The sequence below is a fragment of the Simochromis diagramma genome, unplaced genomic scaffold (genome assembly GCF_900408965.1).
Source record: "Simochromis diagramma unplaced genomic scaffold, fSimDia1.1 OVJJ01000343.1, whole genome shotgun sequence".
NCBI lineage: Eukaryota > Metazoa > Chordata > Actinopteri > Cichliformes > Cichlidae > Simochromis > Simochromis diagramma.
Window position 1 is genome coordinate 15639855 of NW_024386831.1, and position 25571 is coordinate 15665425.

Sequence of the window (25571 nt, forward strand, 5' to 3'; positions counted from 1 at the left end):
TGAAGTGTGAAATAGAGAGTATCTCTGGGGCGTGAGAGAGTGGTAACAGAAGCAGACTTCTATGGACATAGGTGAAAGGAGTAAAGGTGGTGAACAGGGGTTGGGTGGGTATGGTCTTGCAGAGAGGAATGCAGAAGGATACATGGTATTGGATTTTGCAAAAAGAATTGCTGTGTTCAACATATATTTCAAGAAGAGGGAGGAACCCAGGGTGATGTATAAGAGGGGAAGAAGGTGGACAGATGGTGGACTACATCTTATGCAGAAGATGAAATCTGAAAGAGATGCTAAGGTGGTAACAGGGGCATATGCAGCTGGGCAGCACAGATAGTTAGTAGCATGACTTCAAATACCAGAGCTGAGTGAGTGAAGGAAGTGAACGCAGAGTTTAGGGAGGAGCTAAGAGTGTCTCTGGGTGGTTGGGAAGAGTTACCAGATGACATGAGAAAGTACATGTCACATTCCTGGGTCTATTGACCCAGCGTTTTGAGTTTTAGTTTATTTGGATGTTTTAAGTTCTTTAGGATAGCTAAGTTCATTTGTTTATTAGTTTCTCTTTGTGTTTTTCTACCCCTGTATTTAAGTTTCCCTCTCCCTGTTTCATGCTGCGTATCTTATGTTGTCAAGTTTATATTGTCTTGTCTACATCTCATGTTTCCTGTTTTATTTTGAAGGTCTGTGTCCTATGTCAGTGTAGTCAGCTTTGGTTCCTTTGTCTCGTTATGTCAGACTAGTGTCGGCTGTTTCCCCATGTGTTTCCACTTCCCCCTAATCACCCTTGTGTGTATTTAGTCTGTGTGTTTCTGTTCGTTCACTGTCAGGTCGTCTGTTGTCCTTTGTGTCATGTTTCCAGGTTCTGTGCTCTAGGTATTTTTGTATCCATGTTAGGGTTCATGTTTTGGGTTTCTATGTTATCTTAGCTCTCCCAGTTTAGGTTATTGTTTAGCTTTTTTGCATTTTGTTTTGTAATGTTTTCACCAGCCTTAATAAACGGCTCGCTTTCTGTTAACATTTAAGTTTTGTTTCATGGTGTCTGCGTTTTGGGTCCTCTTCATAATACATGCAGTCTGCCTCTGCCAGACTGTGACAGTACAGCCGAAGTGTTGAGGGAAACTGCCAAGAATGTGTTTAGTTATGCTCTGGACAGAGGAAAGAAAACAAGGTGATAGTTGCTGGAATAGCAAAATAAAGCAAATAAAAATGTTCATCTCTAGGAGATGAAGAAAGAGAGAATTAGCAAAGGCAAAGGAAACAACTAATACTGAGTTACTGGAAATATACTGGGTGAAGCACTGAGAAGGTTGAAGGAGTACTTTGGGAAGCTGAGGAATGAAGGAAAAGAGAAAGGGGAGGACAGATGAAAGAAAGATGGTAAATCAGGGAGTGAAGAGGATTAGTAAGTGAGGACAGTTATGAAGGGTGGAATAGCACTAAGTCCAGATGAGAGGAAAGCAGACTTTTTAACCAGTTTGTCTAATCCTGAAAGGATGAATGAGGAACTGACTAGTGTATTAGTACAGAACCAAGAACCATGGTGAAATGCATCGTAGTAGTAACTACAGAGGGGAGGGAAAAGGTTGATGAGTCATGCGGGAGTCCCATAGTAAAGAGTTTTTGAAGCTAGGTTAGAAAGAGAGGTGACAATTAGCAAGCAGCAGTACGACTTTATGCCAAGAAAGAGTTACACATAACATGTCTTGAGAGCACCGATGGACAAGTATACAGAAAGTCAGAAGGAGCTGTACTGTATCATTGTGGATCTAGAGAGGCAGACGGCAGGGTTCCAAGAGAGGAACCGTGGTTCTGTGAAAATTAGGAGTGGCAGGGAAATATGTGAGGGTGGTGCAGAACTGCAAGGACAGCAAGACAGTGTTTAGGTGTGTGGTAGTAATCACAACTGGCAGATGGGTTTGCAATGTTGATGGACAGGATGACAAATGAATTCAGGCAGGAGTCTCCGGGCACCATAATGTTGACATTGTGATCTCTACTAAAGGTAGGGGGCAGGTAAAAGAGAGCCTGCAGAGGTGGAGGTATGTACTGAAAAGAAGAGGAATGAAAGTGTATTGAATAAAGTCAGAATACCTGTATGTTATTGTGAGGGAGACAGCACTGCTATGATATCTGGTTTGGAAACATGAAAACAAAAACACTAACAATAAGACAAGAGGTGGAGGCATCAAAGCTGAAAGATTTTTATGGGGAGCAGCCAGGATGAGTGTGAGTATATCAGACAGGGCAGGGCAGGTCAAGTGGTTTGGAAACAAAGTTAGGGAGGCAACGCTGAGGAGGGATAGTGGATATATTGCAGGAAGAGAAGAGGAAGATGTATTCTGGATGTAAAGAAGGAGGACATGCAGAGCGTTGGTGTGACAGAGGAGAATGGTAGGGATAGGGAGAGATTGAGGCAGATGATCCCCTGTGGCAATCCCTAAAGAGAGTAGCCAAAAGAAGAAGAAGAATATTACACAGGAAAATATTGAAGATCTGAGAGAAGTACAGTACCTCACAAGGGAGCATTAATTAAAATTATTTTAGTGGTTGGTGTTAGTATTTTTTTCTCTTTGAAGCAAATAAGGAAGAGACGAAGCCTTGAGCAATTTCTTATTCATTCCCAATGATTCTGTTACCTGTTAAACCAGCATTCACACTTCTGGTGGGTGTATATCTCTGTAGGGAAAGCTATGAATGTAGCTGTCTATCTTCATAATCATATGGACAAAGATCTAAGCTTTTATTTTTAGAGTCATCATTTTCCAATATTTTTGGCTCATCCATGAGAAAAATTACTCAAAGATAGCCTGTGCATGGTTTACGCAGGCTGTCTACGCATGCATTAGTTAGTTCAGATGCGGAGACGGACTCCTTATATTGGCTGTCCTCCAGAAACCGAGCTGTGAAGCCAGACTACTCGCAGTAAGAGTCCCTTGTGTGTGCTGTGCCAACCAGACAGCTCATGAAGAGATGGCATTTTTGTTAAGCATGATAGAGACTCAATTGGTGACATTTTGCAATACTGACAGATCTAACTCTCCATCAATCATATCTATACAGCGTTTGTGTTAACCAATACACTCTGTTGCTTAAAATAAGTAGTTTATTTTTTAATTGTAAAATAATGCACAAGCAATAGTGAGCTATGACAAAAAATAGGAAAAATATGAGAAAGACAGCGCTATAGAATAATTTCATACTGAGAAGTCTACATTGCAAAGGGGGAGGGGGCAGCAGCACATCTGCTGGGACACACCAGTTTCCATGGTAACCTTTGATCACAGAGGGGATAACTGAAATGAGGTAATCACTCCATTGAATCCTGCCAGCAGTTTGACAACAGTGAGAACGAACTGCTCCTCCTCAAACTTGGCAAGAGCACTGCAACAGCTAGAAATTTCTGCACACCTTGATGACATTTACAAGTTTCTTCTTGTGAGATTCAGTGAGATTCACTGTCATGGTTTCCTATAGGAATACAATGCTGTCAGTGATATCATATTCAGTATTTAACATGTGATTGGAGTGATTTCACACAGCAGGAAACAAAGCATGAATGTCTGGAGTAATCGCATCTTTATAACGCGTCTTTTCCCAACTTGACTGTGAGTCATTATCATGAGCTGCAAAAAACAAGCACTTTAATATCAGAGAGTGTTTCCAGCTAATGAGTTAGCTCTTTAGAAACAATTGTTACTTCCCTCTCCCTTCTGCACTTTTTTTTGCGCCAGCAGTAGCAGGAGTCATAAAACAGTTGCTGATTATTTCCTATTAAGTGATTAATCTGCAGTAAGATCTGAAGGTCATCAAAGTGATTCCAAATTGTGGGGGGGGGGGTTTAATTGGCATCATTTTAATTATTCATAAAGGTAAATTGTTTCTTAGTGGGAAAAGGTTCACTGATGGTGGCCTTTGCATGTCATCTGGCATTAGTGATCCAAATAAACGATCTATAATCATATTTTGCTGTAGCCTTGGAGAGCCATTTTCTCTCACAAAAAAGTGTCATTCTGCTGAAGCTGGTGACCTCAGTGGGGAACTTCTACCATTAGGAAAGGATGAAAGGCTTTTAATGTCACTTCAGGTTGTTTTACATACATCCCAATTACTTCGCAGCGTGAGTGATGACTGACGTTAATGTCACTTATGATCTTAATGATCTGTTGTTGTTGTTTTGTTTGGTAATCTGAGGAAAATATTTTCTTTTCTTTTACACAGAGCCTACAAGTATGTGAGATCCATCCATAAATATAATTTGCCCCCTGGCATGACTTGTGTAAGCTTTATGCATCACGACTAATTCTCCTTCCACTGCTACTCTGATAAACAACAATGGATGGCTGACCTATACAAGATGTCTGGCTTTGTGTTGAATCAGCAGTCACAGCTTGGACAAAGGCAAACGGCAAAGCAAGCCACACGGATTCACTATCAAATGACTTCGTTGCCTGTTTGCTGGTGGCAACATATGGTGCTTGTGCCAAGAGACTGCATCTGTATTCACACAGGGCCTAACACTGGGAACAGATGCTGCAGTACTTCTGACCCTGCAAATTAATGGAAACATGTGACACAGGATGCTCAAAACAATCTTTGTGCACGTGGTAGCGAGAGAGCATAGCTGCCGAAGCTTTAGCTTAGTATATTTTTCATGTAATTTGGAGAAACCATTTATGAAAGCACATTTTTTTCAGCCTGTGTAATAGGTCTAACATTTTCACTAGTGCCTAAGGGACAAAGCACTGACCTCTGGCGGATTAAATGATATTGTGAAGTGACACACTAAGCCAAAAGTGCAGGGTGGCCCTTTTTTTCTCATTGGGGGCAGATGGTGCAGAACGTGTGCTGCCATTTATGGGGTAAGGCACAGCAGTGGGTGCGGCAATAGCACTCTGATGTTTTGCAGTAGTGGATTATTCTCAGAGATAGGGCCGTAATGGTTTATATGAACGTTAAGTAAGCCCTGCAAGTGTGCACCATCGGTGCAAGTGTACGTATGTGTCACTGTACCACAGAGAGGAAAAGGAGAGAGGGGAAAAAAAGATAAAGGGAGACTGAGAGACAGAAAGCGCACTACTGCCGTGAGACCTGGATTAGGCTCTGGACAGTGCATGCTGCTCTGGTGGCTCAGATTGCTCTAAAATCTCAGAGATTATGTGCAACGACTGAATGAATGAATGAATGAAAAGGCGTGTGATTTTCAAAATTACCATACAATATCTAGAAATGCATGCCATTTGATGTTGTTAAAAAACACCTTATGATTTATTTAAGAATGCCATTCTATAATGCAATGCAATGTAATGCCTTTTGATATGACACGAAGATTGTGATTTTTATGCACAACTTCTATTTCCACCTTCCTACTAGTGACAGTTAACCACAGCTGTGGAACGGCAGTCTTTGTCTGAGCAGGTATGCATTCATTTTGTTGCTCAAATGATGGATGCCATCTAAGACAGCGTTTTGAAACTGGGTGCTATTTCTTCACAAAACCACTCTCAGAATCACTCAAACCTGAAACTACTGTAACCCAACAGACCAATTACTAACCGCAGCGCGATCATATTGTTTGCTACATGGCATGACTGCATGTCATTGTTGGAAGATTTAATGCTGAGAACTCTATAGTGCAGGTTTGAGGTTTTGCTTAATATCACATTGATAACTGAGTAGAGTGCATTCGGTTCATCGGATTGATGATCTCAACTTGGACTTAATGTAAACTGTCATATCTGATATTCGGTATTTAACATTTCCACATGACATAATTTAATGCATGGGGCTTTTAACCTCCATTAGCCACTTAGAAAATTAAATACATATGAATAGAAGTTTGGCTAATAGCAAGGAATTAATGGTAATGTGTAAAAAAAAAAAAAAAACCCTTTCTTTATTTTCGCTCTCCGGCACAATGCGATTTTTTTTATTTGATGTAAAAGTTTGATGTAATATATTACATTAAATAATAATTTGTCTAATTCACAAGTATGATGCAGACGTATTGTGAGGTGAGCAAGCATGCTGAAGTAGTAGTATGCGACAGAACCAAGGCACACAGCTCGTCATGGCACGGGAACGTTATTTTCTCTCAGCTAATACCACACAATCATGCACGCATTGCTACCCTTTGCTTTTACAAGTCAGCATATATGCCAGTATTAATTAGTTGTGTTCATAGAAGTGAAATACACATAACAACGATATTTCTACATTGGTCATACCAATGTAAGCAATGGTTTCAACCACTGTGTCAAGCCATGCATTGGACACTTAATCAAATGAATTTTCTTCCCAAAATGCAAAGCTTTTTTTAAAAAAAAAAACCAACTTAATTGTTAGTGAGTTATGGCTTTCCTTTGAAAGGTTCAGCTTTTTTTCTTGTTGTGAGTAATGGATACGAGTTTCAGACTGGCTTAATGCAACAGTGATCTGATAAAATACACCACACAAGGCCTGGAGAGGTCTCCATTTATGGGTACGGGAGGCGGGGATAGGGGTGATTATATTGTGCATGTTACTGTACCTTCAAGTACCTTCAAAGTCAAAAAATGCTTTCTAAGCTAACTTCTAAAGTAAACTCTTGTTCCAGAACAGTTCAAAACAAAAAAGCAGATACTTCCACACGTGTTTGCCCCAATCCTCAAAATGTAGGGCAAAAGAACAGGAGTGTTTTCATCTTAAGACACACCTGCAGCTTGGCACAGCCTCTCAAGAAGTACAGTGCAAAGCAACAAAATAAGACACCAGACAAGGTTCAAAGGCACTGTAAATACTAAACTGGAATATGATAATATTGTGATGAAAAAGATTAAATAGGCGCATAGACCACAAAGCAGGTAACTGCATGCTCGCTGGAATTGAAATAAACAGGTATAAATATTTAAGTCCTCACTGACAGTGATGAAGTACACCATGTATGATCTGTGAATGTGATCATGTCATGTGAAGTTATTCATTATGTTCTCTCACTCACAATTGGCCAGCTGTTTGAAGAAATCAAGCTGAAATACTGGGACAGATGTTTCAAGACTGTATGTGAGGTTTTGCATTATGCATACATTTTTTTAACCACCTGGTTGTTGTTTGTGTAGAATTGCCAAAGCTTAAGAGAGCGAGTGACTGAGTGAGACAGAAGGAAAGAGAGAGAAACTGCAAGGATACAATAGCACATCATTATGCTCCATGTCATGTTCGCATGCAGGCAGTGGTACTGAAACTACAGCACCATGGACAGCACCTCAGTTAAAGGCACCTACTGCTAATCTGTGCTCAACTTTTCTGGACAGTTTTTTTTTTTATGTTTGTTAGCTTTTTATGTTTTATGCTTGGTTTGTTTGTCATATATATATATATATATATATATATATATATATATATATATATATATATACATAGATATATATATATAGATATAGATAAAGATATACACACATATACACATACATACATACGTATACATAACTAAAAGGGTGAAAAAATAATACGTCCCCAGCATAAAATGTGTCACAAGATATATACAGCATACTAAATGCTATTAAGTAGTATTAAGTAGTACTTAATAACCACATTTCTGTATAATTGTATAAAGTGTAATACATAAATTTAAATATTTTATATTAGATTTTACAATAACATCCAATTTGCACATTATATTGATTGATGAAGACCATACACGACTCAGGGATTATCAGGGATTGTAACATCTAGTCCTTTTACTGAATTTTCCTTGACTGGTTGGGCTGAAGGGAAAGCAAAGATAGAAAAAGAGAGCATAGTAAAGTGAAATGCTATATACAGTAACAATAAACACCGGGCAGGCTGGAGAGACAAGTAACTGCAAATCAGGAGCATGCAGCCACAGAGCCTGAGGCACCTGCAGAAAGGTACAGGGAGAGAGAGAAAAGCTATAGGGGAGAGAAGGCACAATGATAATGACATGATATAGTGGCATATAAATGCATGGACAGCAAAAAAAAGAATAAAGTAGAAGATAGATGCTCAGTGCATCGTGGGAAGTTATCCAGCAGTGTCAGCTTACAGCAGCATAGCTACAGGAAGGTTTTAATACTGATTTTGAAAGCAAATTCTGTATTTACCTAGAAAAATACAATATCAGAGCTAGTTCCACAGAGGAATGTGTCTGCATAAGCTTTAAAAAGTGGTGTCTGAGAGCAACGTTCTCCATTGAGATAATATGGTGATTTTTAAGCTGAGATGGTCATTAAAGGATTTGTATGTAAAGAAAAGAGTTTAAAATTTCATTCTGGATTTTTTGGGAGGAACCAAAGGAAAACCACTGAAAAACACTTTGAATCATGGGTTTGGAACATTCTGAAAATAAGAAATAACAGTAATCCCTAAAAGTAGTGACCAACTTTTTTAACATCGCTCAAAATGAGAAAGGATTTTCCTCATTTTGACAATGTTTCACAAATGAAACAAATTCACAAAAGACTTGTTCTGTATGTAAGTTTAAGGACATAGTCTCATTTAAGTAAAATAAATAAAATAAAAAGTACTTTACACTCACATATCCTCTTTTGTCAAGCCAAGCAGAAGCCTACAAACTCGGTCACTCGGTTTATGGCATAAACTGAGTGCAGACAAGCTGAAAAGTTGTCTAGATTCTGGGTTTACATTCATGTGCAGGCCACTGTAAATGTTTCTTGAGCTGATGTCACTGCTTTTTCACTAAAATAGAATTTTGAAGGAGAAAGTTAGGAAAAACAGCTGTCACACAGCAAAAAGATATGGGGATTGAATGTCTTGGTCAGCAAGGTCTTTTCTGTGTGGTGCTTGCATGTTAGCTTAATTGGCTATTCTCAGTGGACTGTGGATGTATGAGCATTGGCAACCTGTCCAGAGTGTACCCTGCCTCTTGCCCTGCATTTTCACCATCACTTGAATCTATTAGTCTTTTTAACGCAATGGACAGATGTCCAAAGTGATTCTTAAGGGCTTAGCATACCTATAGGATTATTTTTTCCAGTTGCTCAAGCTATATGAATCTACTCAAGCTGCAGTTGATCCATACGGTACAAGAAAACTAACAGAAGAGTCAGGGAGGTCAGTCAAATGCAGCTTGCACAGACCCACTAACCCAAGAAAATGTAAAAAATATAAGAAACGCTTTATATATCGAATCTAATTATATGACTTTTGATTGATTTTTGTGTGCCTGTATGAAATATTTAAGCTCATGGTACATGGTGTTTCTGTATAACATGGTGCACATGTGGTTTTGTGTAACTGTTGAAGTTTTACATAATCAGCATTGCCTACTGTCTAATATTTTACACATTAATAAGGTAAGCGCATTTTGTCCGCAAAATTATATGTTTGTTTGCTTGTTTGTTGGGTGGATTCTAGGAGACCACCAGATATCATGAATGCTAATTCTCCTCATTCAAAGAAAAACAGTTCTCCAGTTATAGAAATAAGTCTTTGTTTGTTTTTTCACTAAGGACTCGATGATTAAGATAGAATCCACTCTAATATCTGCCCATTCACTGTAAGGAGTTGCCTAGCTGTAGCCATATTTAGCATAATTCCCCTACCAGCGGTGGGGGTTCGGGTGATGAGACAGTACAGTAGATAGCCTCGGGTTAAAATGTCGCATGTGTTATAAAAAGTAATGATATATGTTAATTAGTAGGCTGCTCAAGAAAGCACATAAGCATATTTCCCAAGCGGTTAGACTCTTTTTGAAATGTTTGCAAATGCTAAGGAACATTAATTCATTAATCAGCGGTCGCTGAGTTAGCTTACATATTCAAATCGGTGAAGTGGAAAAAAGCGCTAAGTAGATGTTGAACAGCAAACATTACAGCAGTCTAGAGTATCAAACATGTATAAACGGTTATTTAAGAGTTCAAAACAGCATGCCAGTTGCCAGTGTTAATATGTGTGCGTTTCAATTTTTATCAAACTGCTGTTAACTATCACCCTCCACTTAAAAAAGTCTCCTGTCATTATGTGGACCCCCCTCCCCCTCAACCACAAACACACACGCACGCACGCACGCACCCATACACACAAGGCAGTATGTAAGCACATACTGTAGTGTATTCCAGCAATGCTCATTGTTGCATCGCAAGGCTGGGACTTATCCATACGCGGGCTAAGCCCCCTGAGAGCAACGTCATTCCCCTTGGCATATTAACCACTGTCCGCTGTGTGCGCTCAACACACCGCGACAGAGGACGTCAGGATCGCACCCAACCTCAACGCGAAATGCTTTGCGAACTAAACCTAACTCAAGCAATCCTCCCCGATTCCGCGCGTTTCGGAGATGAGCCATTTAGATGCTCAGTCATACAAGCGGGATAAATAACTCTACGGTAAAGTAGAAAGGTAATTTAAAGTGGAAAGAGTGTTTGCGTGTAGCGAATTTGGTAAAAGAAACCCCACAAATAGCCAACCTTTGCAACTTGGGGATTTACTGTGGAGGCACTTTTTACTGAAGATCGCGGGATATTCTTTGTCTAAATATGCCTATAAGAAGAGGTCACGTTGCACCACAGAACACATTCCTTGGAATAATAATTCGGAAATTCGAGGGACAGAGTAAGTATTTTGTTGATGTACAAATTCTGCTACCAGATAAAGAAATAGCACAAAGTAAACGTTATTGACAGAATAAGATATGTATATACGCGTGTGTCTGTGTGTGTGTGTGTAACTTTATGTTAAGATATTTCTTAAAGAAAAGGATAAAACTGAAATGTTAGATTCTTGTTTTATTATTATTATTATTATTGTTATTATTATTATATAGACTCGGTTTGTTTAGTAGTTGCCATGCACTTCACTTGATTGCTGACTGTTAGTATATGTGAGCCATGGTTTACACTGAGATCACATCAGATCATATATATTTGTTCCCCTCTTTCATACAGACCGGAAATTTGTGATAGCTAACGCCAGGGTGGAGAACTGTGCAATCATCTACTGCAATGATGGCTTCTGTGAGATGACAGGCTTCTCAAGACCAGACATCATGCAGAAGCCATGCACGTGTGACTTCCTCCATGGTGACCTCACTGACAAAGAGGCCATCAACCAGGTGACACAGGCAGTGTTTGGGTCTGAGGAGCGCAAGGTGGAGATCACCTACTACCGCAAGGATGGTAAGTAACTGATCTGGTAAAACAGAAGGGGGCTGGCACAGCATGCCCGTAAGCTGAGAGGTGTCTGGAGAGCACCTGGAGATCTCCTCATTTCATGTTGTGTCAGTCAGTTGGTCACTAACCAACCAGAGGTGCATGTCCACAGTACCTCAGACAGAGGAAAACAGCAAGGCTAGTCTAGTCTAAAATTAGATCTTCCTGTAAGTTTATGCTGGTGTTATTTCATGTGTTCTGCAAAAAATAACTAGATGATGGTTATTAGAGATTTATGAAACGTGTTCTTACGAGAAACAAAAAATATTCTGATCATATAATACAACAGGAATGTTGTTTTTTTTTTAATATTATTGGATTGTGTTTATTGTTTGTTTTGTTTTTTTCAAATAAAAACAGTGTTTCTGTAATATTGTTAGTCTTACATCTCAAATAATGCACTACACAAAGCAGCTCTGCAGGTGAATTTGTAGGATACAGGTCTTTGACATCAGCAGCTGTAAAGTTTATGTTTTGTCTTTTGAACCTTACCTTGCAGTAAATTCTTTGTCTACTTTACAAATTTCAAATATAGTAAAATACACTGATTGTGTGTTTGAATCTCTATGGTGCATTTATTGATGCGGTGGTTTGTACCAAAGGTTTTCAGTTGTTTCAGTAGACAGTGGATCAGTCCATTGACCTATAAAATTGCTGTACAGATTTTCTTGCAGTGAAAATGCTCTCCCTTAAGCGGTAGACTTTTGTCATTCATTTTTGGCCAGTCCTGTTATGAATGGTGTACTGAGAGACAGCAATCCTGAGTCAGAGAGATTTAATACAACGTTACCACTCAGTGGCATAAATCCGCAGATTGACCACCTCCTGCCATGCTCTCACATGAGGTTTTTTTTTTTTATGGTCAGCGTGACATATCTGTACACAGTTAATCCCAAAGGTACTACTCTTGTGGAGCTGCACATTTTGATCATGCTTTATTGTTTTCATTTAGCACCCGTGTTTGTGCCATGTGAGACCTCTTCTGGTGAGATATTGTTGCTTTGCACTAATATTCTTTAGCATTTGATCACTTTAAATCATGGGCAAACAGCAGTTTTATATATGTGGATTCTAAAATAGAAGAAAAGTGTTAATATTTTATTTAATCCTAGGAGCCTAATTTTTAATCATGAGTTTAATTAGATTCTGTGCCATGGATACATGCTTAATCTTCCATCAGCAACCATCAGGCATGTTTTGGGGTTTTTTTGCTAATCATGATCCAGCTGCTGCACTGTTAAATAGATTGTTGCAGAAAGCTGCAAGACAATTTCACACCAAACTCTAGGGTCTAACTGGAAGTGCTTGGTGTACGGCAAACAGGATTTTAAAGAAACTTCATTTAGGTTCCCATCTTCCCATATTGCATGCATGTTCTGCACTCTGTTCTAAAAGTCGTGAGCATGGAATGCTTAAAGCATTGTGGATTGTGGATGAGAGTCTGAAAACCTTCCAACGTAATCGTTTGTCCCAGTCCTATCACAATCCTCCCTAGTGTGCATTACGAATCCAAAACATAACTCTTAATACTCCTCAGAGGAATTTATAGTTAGCATGTGTGCTCATGAATAAAGATGTCAGGGCTGACAGTGCAGTGACTGGGAATGAGCAGCTTTCAGAGTAGATGCATTACACGGGTATGGAGGACACCATTCGCCTGCTTTAAGGGAATAAAAGATTCATGCCATCCTTGAGAGAAGTAGCCCTATTGATTCAAGACAGCTGACAAATTGAAGTTGATGGGCAGAAAGTGGTTGCATTTCATGTCTCCAAACTGCATTTGAAGTTATCAGTCCTAATGCAAATCAGTTAATCCTTTGTATTAAAGCCCGAGCACACACTGTACATCACAAATTATGAAATAAACCAGTCTCAGCATAGGCAGGTTACCAATGTTCTGTTTCTCCCCTTTTTCATGCATATTTTTCTCCAAGTATTGGTTGATTTTTGATGTGTGCCTAAAATGCCAGAGGTTGAAGGAACTGAAGTGAGGCAGGTGTAGTTTGTTTTCCCCTTCCACCAATAACTGCGGTAAGAAAGTAAGGTTTGGATTTGAGGAAGCTGTGCGACATCAGGAGCAACAAAGCTTTATTTCTCTTTTCACTTAAAAAGCAAAAGTTAAGCAGCTTATGTGAATGCTTAGAAATTAAAAGTAGGGGAACAATAGCAACCATGGGAGCACAGCAAAGGCCTTTTGCACCAGACCATTTGCTTCTAATTTTTGTGCTTCCCTCTATGTGAAGAAGCATGACGTGCTGTTAGAAGAGATACCACATGTGCTGTGTTACACCAGCTATGATACATAATCAATGAGATAAATGCTTTCCCCTGAAGGCTTTGTAGAGCTATCCTATTCCACAGGGTGTAATAATACTTTGTACCTGAATGAGTATTAACAAAAGGAAGCTGACACCATGGAGCAGAGAGAAGTTAAATGGATAATGGCGACATAACAGCAGCAGCTTAGCTAACCATGCTGAATGATGTGGGACATGTGGTATGCTTGGGTGCAGAGTTTCATAGGTGGCACGCCACCAAGGGGACTGCAGGGCCATGTACCCCTGCTGAGGGTTTAGTGGCAGGGGAGTGAGGGGACAGGGAGTGCCTACAGTACATAAGGTGTGCTGCGAGACACTTGGATGACTTCTCTCTAAAATAGCACATCCATTTTTCATCACGCGAGCCTTCTTTGGTGTCTCGTAGTATGAGGTGAAGCAGATAAGGTTTTCTGCATCTGGTTATTTTCAGCCCGTGCAAGCAGATGATTTCAAGTCCGGTAAAATGTTTGTTAAAACATGCTGTAGCACGAGCTCCTTTCAAACTCAACAAATCGAGATAAGCTTAATTAATAACTGGAAATTGATAGTGATAGTTACTGACATAACCCTAACAATATTTGCATTAGATAGCAGTAGTAAATCATGGACTATTTTTAATGTCATGAGATTCTTGTAGTGGAGTGTGAAATCCAATGTTCCTCTCTATACCATCTGTATTTTTCTCCTAATTAGGTACCGTACGTTAACCTACATTATATACCCTTCAGTTCATTTAACCTGCCAGCATCTGTACCAAATTAAACATAATTAAAAGATCACAAAGCAAAATCTCACCAACTAATAAATATAAATTCAGTACGGCGTGTGCTGGAGCTGCTAGTTATCCCTGATGGCTCTGAAGACACTGATTGAAGATGAAATTAGGCCAGTCTATGTAGCTTACAGCACTCTCATTGAGGCGAGATATTGCCACAGGGTCTAAGGACTCTAAACAAAGGGCTAGCTTGCATGGCCTCTCTCTACATACACCAGTCCTGATGGGCTATGCCCCAGTAATGTTGTATATTGGCTTAAGCAGAATAGCCCTAAAAGAGGAACATGTCAGATTTCATTATACAAGACTCACTAGTAGTTGTGGGGCTGTGTTTAAAAGCTACAGTACAGTTGTGTAGAACATGGTTGGAAGGATACAAACAGAAAAATCTGCATTCAACAATGTTACTCATGCTTCTTCCCAAAGCAGATCAACTTACATAGGAGAATATGAATCCTTAATAAACACTACTGTGTACAAATATGAACACAGCTATGTGCATTTATGCGTCTTTAAGACATCTTAAAGTCGCACCACAGCTTTTTTTTCTTTGTTGCTCATCATTCCAATTGTGTTGAAAGGATCACTTGATTAAGCAGCAATGTTTTAATAATTGATGATGGAAACAGAATCTACAGTAATGAAATTTCCATCATGTATAGGGAGCTAGTCTTAATACAGTGTCCAGTCTTTCAAGCAGGTGTAAATAGCGTCTCTTGGCTCACAGGGAAAACAGTTTATATAAAGATCTCAAAATGAATGCACATTCAGTAAAAAAAAAAAAAAGTTTTCTTGTCAAAGATGTTAAATATGTTGATAAGCATTAAACGCTTAAAAAGACTGTGACTTAAAACAATTGCATGAAAATGGACTAAATATATATAGAAGTAATAAAACACCCTTATTATTCCATCAACACTAAAAGCCTTTACTGACGTACATTGTGTGATATAAAAATTATCCAGAAAAGTTAAAATTATTCAAGTATTTCCACAGTTTTTGAGCAGCATGACACATTCGCAATTTTTAACACCTAGAGTACTCCAAGTTCTACAGACATTAACAATTTCCAGGGACGCAGATGGCACGCTTAAACATGTGGATCTTTCTTCTTTATTCTTTCGGTATTGAGCAAAATGTGTAATGTATTTTAGAGTTACAGTGGCATTCTAGTCATGTAATACTGATATCAGTAGATATACTGTGGATGGCTGCATACACTAGTTTCATTAACTGACTCAAATTGGCTTTCCCACCTGTTTGGACTCAGTAATGTCAAAGTGTATGTTTTTATCAGTGTGTTTAGAACCTTTGCTGCAGGACAAGTTACAGTCATATGCATTCAATTGACTTTAATTATCATTTACACATACCTAGTGGAAAAAATTAAGTCATGAGACACTCTGCACACTGCCATGATAACATTTGGTGAGGCATACATCAGGGCAGGGCTTAACCATGACTTTATTCAGGAGGTCTGCTGAGCATGAGGGTGCATCTACTCTTGGCTGCACAAACACACACACACATATTGGCTTTCCTTGTCCCAGTGCTATCCAGTTGCCATGGTTACCATGGGTCATTAAGGGTGCAAACCCTTACTTGTTTGCATCCTTCATAATTTCTAAAGCTTTGAGTGTTCCGAGGCACAAAATAATTGTGAAATGAATTAAATGTGAAACTGAAAGGGCCTTTCATAGTGCTGGTCATTTGGGCAAATTGAGTAATCAAGCAAGTTGGTCTTTGGTAAGAGAATGTACCACCAGTATTTTGAAGAAAGCTTCAGAAGCTCTCTGCAGAGAGAACAAAACCTGCAGCACAACCCTTTGGCAGCAGTCCATAAATCAGGACATAGAGATAGACAGAAGTAAAATCTATGAGAGGCTTCTTGGCTTTTGCAAAAAATGCTTTTAAAGAACTGTGGAAGTCTAAAGATTGAATTATTTAGTCAGAACTGCAAGCAGTTTGTCTGGTGAAAACTAGGGATTTCTCTCATCTGGCTAATACTATTCCCCCAGCAAAGCATGGTGGTGGCAGTATTCTTTAGAGGTGCAGGGTCAGGGACATGGAGCCTGGGTTGAGAGAAGAGTGAACACAACCAAAATTCAGAGTGGCTGGAACAAAAAAGGCCTTGGAGTTGAAATAGGGAGCGAGAATGAGGTGAGGATTCAGATTCAGGACCACAGTGAACAAAACATAAAAACACATTAATTCTGCAATGGGTTTGAAAAGTCTCTGGCTGTCCTTGAGTGGACCTGTAAAAGCTCAGGCCTTAATTGCATAAAACATCAGTAAACAGACAAAAAGATGATATTTTATTGATTCTCCTAATAGAGTTTAACAAAATCCGTTTGAAAGAATTGATTTTTTTTTCAGAAGGGCTATAGCTTTTACAAGGCAGTCACTTTATTATTTATTTATTAAAGCAAAAGTGTTTGCTCTGAACTATTTGCAGACATGTTCAGCTTAGGGGCTTCACGAATTTCATTTTGTGTTAAACCTCAGTTTTGTTTCTGACTTGTCGCATTTGTTTATGCAATGTATACTTTGCGCACTATATGCATTCTTCATTTGATTGATAAAAGTTGCAGCTGCTTGAAATAATCTCATTTTTAAGTGTCGCCTGACTGCATCTAAAGGCAAAAATGCTAATCCAAGACACGACAATAGAAAAGTATAAAAACATATACATCGGTAAGACTTGATGGGGCTCGCACAGCTTTGATACTCAGTACACCTTGTTTTTAATGTCACTGAGCTTCTTACTCTACTGTTATATATTAATACTGTTTTTTTCTGTTATGTCCTTTCACTCTCTCCTAACTCTGTGATCCAAACATAAATGCTTGTAAATAGGTTAAGTTAGAAATCTGAAAACCTTTCTTGATGAGTTTGAAAAATACCTTAGCTTCATAAAAATTGTCTGGCAGTTTTATTCTAATGATACTTCAGCTGTGAAGTGATGTCTGCCAAGGCAATTTGTTACCCAGCAGGGGGTGGTGTCACATATAATGGGATCTTTTCATCTGAATTTCATTCTTATTCACATATTTTATGGCTTGCATTTACTGTAACATTTAAATAACAAGCGCACACCCTCAGATAATAAGATTTGATTGAGGTCCGCTATTGTCTAAGTCCCCACTTAATTTACATGTTGGATATTCTAGAATATTAATTTGGTGATAAGCTAAAAACCTGCTAAATTGATTTATGATTTAACAGTAACAGTTAGTTACGAATAAATTATAACTAATTTTAATTACAGTTAATTCAGATTTGTGCCCCTGCAGTAATGTTTACTAAAATACCTTCAGTAGACTTAAACTGTGAATAACACTTTTGTTTTTTCTGGTAACAAATAACTCAACTGATCACATGGCACACTGCCATTGGGGGTTTTTTGGTCAGAGAAAGAAGAACTCCCTGTTCTTCTGACTGAATATGCTTGTTGTTTAACAGGAAGAAGCACTGTGTCCTTTGTTTGGTTCCAAAACAATTAAAATGAAAACGTGAATAAGAGCGTATTATGAGATTAAACTTGGTAACACACTGTCCGTGCTGATTCAACTCAAGAGTTAGAAGAAGCTTTGCTTTCATCCGTTTCGGTAAAGGTGACATTCAGCAGGAGACCAGATGAGAAGGGACCCCCATGGCTTAGCCTTTAAACATGACTATTGTTTCCCATCTGGTCAGGTAAAGCCCAGCCCAGAAATATTTTTTGCTGAATTTACAGTTTCATCCTGGCTGATCACGGAGCCTTCTCTGAAAAACAGACTACACCACTATTTCCACTATCAGCTATTAGTAGTAACTACTACTAATATAAATATTTAGTTATTCCTATTATTCAGGCTAGATTTTACAGCATTTAAGCTTAGCATTTAATTTTTTTTTTTGCTGGTTAGTTATGCAGTTACATCACTCTTCTGTTAATTAGCTATAATGTAAATATAAATGTGCCTAACAGAATGAACACAATGTGTTTTTAACCATGCAAGCCATATGGTGTTTGTTTATTTATTTATTTATACTAGTGCATGCTAGTAGTTTTCCTTGTTCATGCTGTCGGCAAACTGATATGCTTATCACAATAAAAAAAAAATTAAAAGAAAGAAAGAAAGGTAGTTAGTGTTCATATGCCAAAAGTTGGTACTTTTTAGCCTCAGTCACACAGGCCTAGACACCAATGGGCAAACCCCTGGGAAGCTCGGGTGTATTCAGTGTTTGCAAGTGGTTGGTAGAGGGTATTATCTGTTGCTAGGTGAAATAAAGTAGGCAGCTACACTAAAAACATTCATTGCAATTGCTTTGTACATTAGCACATTAACAATTAGCAATTGTAGTCGTCTTGATGCTTTTTCTGCAAACATTGGCCAAGTACTTACCAAGGGGGTAGTCTTCCATGCAAACTATCGCTAACTGTGCCAATCTGCTATAGTGATCAAAGTAATCGCAAGGAAGTTTTCATTGCAGCACTGTGTATCAATTTCACATAGTTGCTGGCAGCATCTTCCCTTAACCCATTACGAGGTGGTTGCTCGACATGTATAATTCAGCTTTTGTGGATATAATTAGATATTATTGTTGTAAAATAATGACAGAAGGTATTGTCGGCGCACAAATGCTTAAAATGGGTCATTTTGGGCTGTCGGTGAGTGGTTGCTAGGCAATATGACGATGCCATAATATTTGATATAGATAAAAATCCTTGGATGTATCCTTTATGCCAATTTTGTTTATTTGATTATCTAGGAAGAGTTTGCGGACAAAAAAAACACATAATCACACAGAAAGACAGAGATTAAATTAACTGGGTGACCTGATGGCTAAATAGTTCAGGCACATAGCACATGGGTGAAAACTGACCATTTCATTCCTCTTCTCTCTTTCCTCGGTCTTCTTTCCTGTTAATCTCTACTAGAGCTGTCAAATTAAATGAAAATTTAAAGTAAAATTTACAGAAGTCTATTCACGGCTGAGCAATAGAGCAAGGATGGTATCCACATCTGTTCAAGTAAGGAAGAGAAATGAGGAAGTCTTGGCCATATTTTTTCATTCGTCCATGCTAATAAACCACTTTGTCCCTTGTTCTTTGTCTAGGATATATCTTGAAATAACTACAACTAACAGTCTACACTCTACATTACATATTCTTTATCTTATACTCACCTGCTCTGTACCAGGGTGGATCTTTTTACTTGACAAACTGCTCTACATACTTGATCCGTGTATAATTAAAAGTGAGTCTTAACAAAAACTGTTTTTTTTTTATGTCCATAACACACATCAGAACTGTGATTACAGTTTTCCCACCTTTCTTCTTACTGGTGAACTTTGTTGCACTGTTTTTGTATCCTGTAAGCTCACAATTTTTTACTCTTATTCTGTTTATCAGACAATCAGTTCTGAATAACTCTCATCCACTTACTTTCCCTCTCTGAACAAATGAACAGTGTTAACTCAAAGAGATCAAAGTCAATACCAAAGTGCTCCCTTTTACAGAAAGGACAATGCAGAATTAGGTGAAGGATTTCTGGGAAATGCAGGAAAAGTGCTTTTTATGAACAGGGGATTTAAATTGGGCAAGGACTCGAGGTTGCCCTGCTCTCTAAGCGCCACTTTCGACTTTATAACGTAATATGACCAGGAAGCCTTTACACGAGATGAGATTGCACACAGCACACCTTCTGCTCTTAGTAACACATCACATATGTAACTGTGTTTTGTTCCATTTACTCCATTAATTCACTCAGTACCTGTGAAACACTGAATTCCACTATTCTCTAACACCAGCTGGTGCATTTTCAATGTTTTCCATTTCATTTAGATTACATTATCATCACTTCTGGGATTTCTGATGCTGAAATCTGTCCAAGAGAACTGTGGCATGTAGAGACAGACCAAGCTTGTTATATTTAGTCAGACAGCAAGTCTACTGCTAATGAATGCTGCTGGCAGGGTGTCTGTGAGCCCTGAGGAAATTGCAGCGAACACTGGTAATATGTGTCCTCTGTGAGTATGAGCACAACACAAACAGACAGACAAAATGACGGACAGATCCACACAGAGAGACAAAGGTGCAATTTTACTATGAAACAATTTGATTTTATAGCTCAGTTCAAAATGATGAATATATCTACACGTTTTAATTTTTTTTTTTTTTTTTTTTTTAAAGGTTCAAATGGGGCTGTGTTTTTTTACTGGTTTTTATAATGTAATAATAACTGGAGTAGTTTCAGAGCAAACATTTTTCCTCATACGAGAAAAGGCCACTGATACTATATGTCCCCCAACTGTAAGTAGCTGTTGTGTTATTGCTTCAAGTCCAGTGGGTAGAGAGTTTTATTGGTGAGCACTTATGCCCACAAGCAAGAGTAGATTTTGCTAACGCAGCTTTAACCAGTGCAGTTGAGAAATTGTGATCTCGCTGGATTTTCTGCTCCGCTGCCTCACACAACGGATATTTTTAGTGATTATTTCTATGTGCACACTGCAGTTTCTGTGTTGGCTGTAATCTGTCTTGCTTGTTTGATCTGTTACACTAAATCGTGCTGTCTCAGCCATCGTATTGAAACTTGGTTATTTTATGTAATATATTTCTCATTAAAATATGCATGCAATATATGCATAAGAACAACAACATACAGACATGAACCAATCTAACCTCTGGATGTTTTTATTTTATCTCATCTATTTCATCTATTCTGGCATACAGCCATTGACTTTTAATATTAACGTCTTCTCTGTTTTTCCAGAGGTGTCGTAAGTCATTTTTACAGTTCTTTTAAATGGAAATAAATAATAGCCTTTACACTGGCCCATCTGATTGTGATACTACATGTTGGTAAACGTCTCTCACAAGGACTTTTAACTGGCACGTTGTATGTTCAACTCTCTGACACTGATTCTTTGTTTCTCTTTCAGGGTCTGACTTTCAGTGTAACACTCATATAATCCCAGTGAAGAATGAAGAGGGCGTGGTGATGATGTTTATCTTAAATTTTGAGTATGTTGTGGATGAGGGAAGTGACAACTCCACAGAGAAGATAAGCCCCACATCCCCTACAAAGTCTGACCAAAGTAAGTATGTTAAATACTACTGGAATAATTAGTGATATAGCATGACATACCTCCCTAATGACACCAGTATCTAACAAATACTGTGGAGCTGTTTAACTTTGCTGCCATACAAACATCTGTGACAAAATTTCTGCATACCCGAATGAGTAACTGGTGCATTGCAGGATAAACGTTTTAAAAAAAAATATCAAGAACTCCTGCATGTTTCTCACTTTCTTATTTCAGTCCGTCTGACCTTCATCAGGTATACAAGCAACATATGGACTAAACAAGCATGCACACATGGGAAATTCCTTAGTCATTCCAACATGCAATCAGGGAACTGTATGATCATATAAAACCAGGACAAACATATTCAGGGATAGCTTCTTTCCCAGAGCTATCACCGTAGTAAATAAGCACAAAAACAATTGAACCTGCTTAGCTATACCATACCGTCACTGCCATTATATTATGCTGCTATTCATACTGTCATTATATTAATGCTGCTATCCTGTATATATCGTACTTACTATTGTTTGAGTACTTGCGATTGTTTTATTGTACTTTTTATATTTTACATTTATATTTATTATTGAATCTTGCACCAAGGGAGTGGCACTCCAATTTCGTTGTACACTGTACAATGACAATAAAGGCTATTCTATTCTATTCTATTCTATTCTATTAATCTGAAAAATGAACACTTTGTGTATGTGTGTCAGTAATGTTGAGTGTTTGAAGTGACATCCAGGTAAGTTCAAAACTGTTGAAGTTCAGAGTAAAACAACAGTAGGCTCTTAATACAAACTGTGTGCTTCATCAAAACATCATATTATCAGCCATAGTCCATTAAGAGTATACACAAATCACAAATAGAATTTTTTTACATCATACTAAGTAAATATTTCCTATGAAAATGAAAATGACTAGATACTACTTGTTATTACATTTATTCCATTCACTGACTTATGTTACCCGTTGGGTATTTTAATACATTCTGATTCCTATATGGCATATATGGTATATGAATGATACAATATTTTGATGTTTTGAAAGGTTTTCATTTACAGTCTGTTTTGTATTTTGAACTTGAGGAGTTTTGAATTCATTTGGATGTCACTTGAGGTTAGTATTATCACACAGGTGATCCTGCTAATGCTTTTGGTTGACTACTGACAGACATACATGCAAGGTGTTAATCAGTCAGATTAATTTCATTAGTCCTCTCACTGCATGTGATGACGATTGAGATACTTCGCGTGTATGTGGCAATGCAGGGATTGTGCTCATATACTACGAGGTCAAAAGAGAAAAAGAGTTTAATAAATATAACAGCAGCAAGCAGATCAGTGTGTCTAAGTTCTATTTCTTTTTATGTCTTTACTGTCATGATTTTTTGTAACACTAGAAATTCCATCTTAATTTTTTTCTGTCTATCAGTCGGCGATGTGGAGAGGCAAATAATAAGGGACCTTTTTTTTATTTGGCTGACAGCAAAGTTCGATCAATAAAGTCCAGAAGGATAACTCAAAACAAAAATCCAAAAACCCGGCATGGGGAGTAATCCAGGAAAACACTGAAGCAAGACAAAGAGCTACATTAGGGGGAGAAAACAGATGGTTTGACAAAGGACAAAGGAAAAAGAAGTCTGAATATACACAGGCTAAATGCTGAGAGGAGATGGGAGGCAGGTGGAGAATGAAGAAATTAAACTCATAATTGACAAGAATTATAAGTGAACTAAAAGAAGAATCTAGAAATTCAGCAAGCAAACAAAACAAGCTTCAACCAATCGAATATCTTTTAAAAAAAATCAGAACCCAAACTCAGTTAACAAAAGAAGACTTGATTTTTTTTTTCATAAATATGCATCACTATTCATTTATGCAATGCATTTATCATGTAATAACACCATTCACAAAACAAAACCTTCCTCGCTTCTTTAAAGTATGTCAATACCAGAGCAGATGGCTAAAACTAAAATATCCCTCCACATTTGGTAGGCTCTAATTTAGTACTGTGTTCCTTTTCATGCACTGTGTAACTTCTAAACATATTGCTGGCTTTTATTGTTCTAAAAATGGTGCATTATTTAGTTTGCCAGTGTAATATAGTTTACACCAACAGCAATTAAATATACCATCTGCATGCAAGGAGGAAATGGTCGACTTACATAACGTAATCTTGTTAAAAATGTTTAAATATATCCATTTTACACCCTGGGGGAGAGCAGCATATAGCACACCTCTCTTTTTTTGGTGTATTTCTAGAGGTGTTAATGTCAGTGAAACCTTCCTGCTCTTCTCTGTTTGGAAGCACTCAGCGTCTTTTCTCTTGACCTGAGTTAGGCTATTCGCTCAGGATCTATTCCTCCAGAGCACTGACATTCATCTTGTGCTGTGCTGTGTGTATTTAAGTGTGCATGTGCACGTGTGTATGTCTCTTTTGTTTGTTGCCAGCATTGTTAGTCAGACTTGATTGCTTGTGACTGTGCTTCAGCAGAGGAAACCCGTGGGTAAATTAGACAGATAAACATATGATGTGACATAAGATTAGGAGAGTCAGAGACAATGACTCTTGACTTCATGCACACTTTCACTTTATATATGATAGTAGTATTATTTATTTTTTTCTTTGAGCAGCTCTTAAGTAATGGCAGTGCATTAAAGTGTAATTTTATTCTAGTTGCTTGGTTGAAATGAGTTTTAAAAACTGATGCTAGTCATTTTGAACTGAATCTGCTGGCTATTGGAATGTATTATGTGCAGATATTGCTAAAAGTATTATTTCTCTAAATGAATATGTATTTAATAAGATTCACGTCATAAGTATAGAAGATAGAAAAAAAAGAAATGCTTACTGATGAAATTAGTTTTAGGTTATCGGGCATTTAAAGCGCAGTGGCAGACACGTACCATTGGCTGAGAAATAACGTCACTGATTTCAAAATAGAAAGAGCCTTGGAGAAAATTTCCACCATGCCTATTCCTGTGATTTAATATAACAGTCTCTGAAAGGTGATTTTCGTTACACATGGGTGTTAATTATCATCTGGTGCTGACAGCTGGTTATAGGCCAGCAGGTGTCAACTAGTACAGTACGGAGCTTGGCAGAGAGTAATCCCTCTCGCCTCAAGCTCCTATCTAAAAGGTATCCTCCACTAAATTCAACTGTTAAGGCCTAAAGCCAGAGATGGTACACTTATACTGGGTTATGCAAACCAGACTCTTGCTGCTGCATAAAATGGAAACTGTGTTTTCAGTCAGCGACTTAACAAAAAATCACTTATTATAGTACTCTATGAATACAGTAATTTTTACGACTTCTGATAATAGAGACTTTATGAGCTTTTTTCTGAAACTCTGAATCTATGAACTTTTAACTCAATTCTAAATGTTCATGCTTGCTCATATCTGCACTCTGGGAATGAGTCTGATGTTGGCCTCTTGTAACTGCAGTGTTATTCTCTGGAATATTGTCCACAGCTCTCGAACATAGCATAGAGTCCTGGAAAATCAAACATAAATCCAGGCTCAGCCAGATTTTTTTCAACCAACAACAGTCCAGTACTTTGCTAATATGATTGCCAATGTTGCTTTAATCCAAATGTCAATCTCATACTGTATGTCTAAAGGACACCGGACTTTTATTTGAGGCCATTAGTCTTTGATGTAGCCTTTTGCACGTTTACACTTGCATCCAAGCCATAATACTAGAAAGGCAAGGCAAGGTAATTCTAATTGTAAAAGACCTTTAATCCACATAGATAGATTTAAGGTGTCTTAATAAATCATCATTTAAGTAATTACCTTTTAAATCTTATAGGCTATATTTTCAATTGCTTCAAATTAATACCAATTGCTTTAGTAGGTTACTTTTTTTTTTCCTTTTAAATTTTGTAGCTGTAATTTTCTGAAAAAAATTTGTTCTTTTTTATGGCCATCAAACCTTGACATGGTTAGCTGGAGCAGGTATGACAGATTCAGTGAGAGGAACGCAGCAAATGAGAGAAGGTGCAAATTTAAAGAAGAGAACCAACTAAAAAACATCTCTTGAAATGTTGTGCATGCTGCCAAATGAATACAGCTCAACTATACACATAGGCATGTCCTTGTAAGCCACACTATCACAGTGTCATAAATATGCTAAAATATTATTTTTTAAAAATCCTCTTAGTATGATACACAATAATATAATACACTGTCTGTCTGAAAATTCCTCCTACATATTCAGAAGGTAAGCAATCTAACTTTC

General features: G+C 38.0%; 1 protein-coding gene across 2 annotated transcripts in view; it reads left to right on the forward strand.

Annotated features, from left to right (window-relative positions):
* Positions 1-10092: 10092 nt before the first annotated feature.
* LOC120731264 (potassium voltage-gated channel subfamily H member 7-like) overlaps positions 10093-25571 on the forward strand; it is a 41569-nt gene continuing 26090 nt past the window's right edge. For both annotated transcript variants that reach the window (XM_040028201.1, XM_040028203.1), the window contains exons 1-3: positions 10093-10563; positions 10896-11126; positions 21180-21335. In XM_040028201.1, coding sequence (XP_039884135.1) covers positions 10488-10563; positions 10896-11126; positions 21180-21335 — 463 coding nt within the window. In that variant the 5' untranslated portion in view covers positions 10093-10487. The remainder of the gene's footprint in view (positions 10564-10895; positions 11127-21179; positions 21336-25571) is intronic.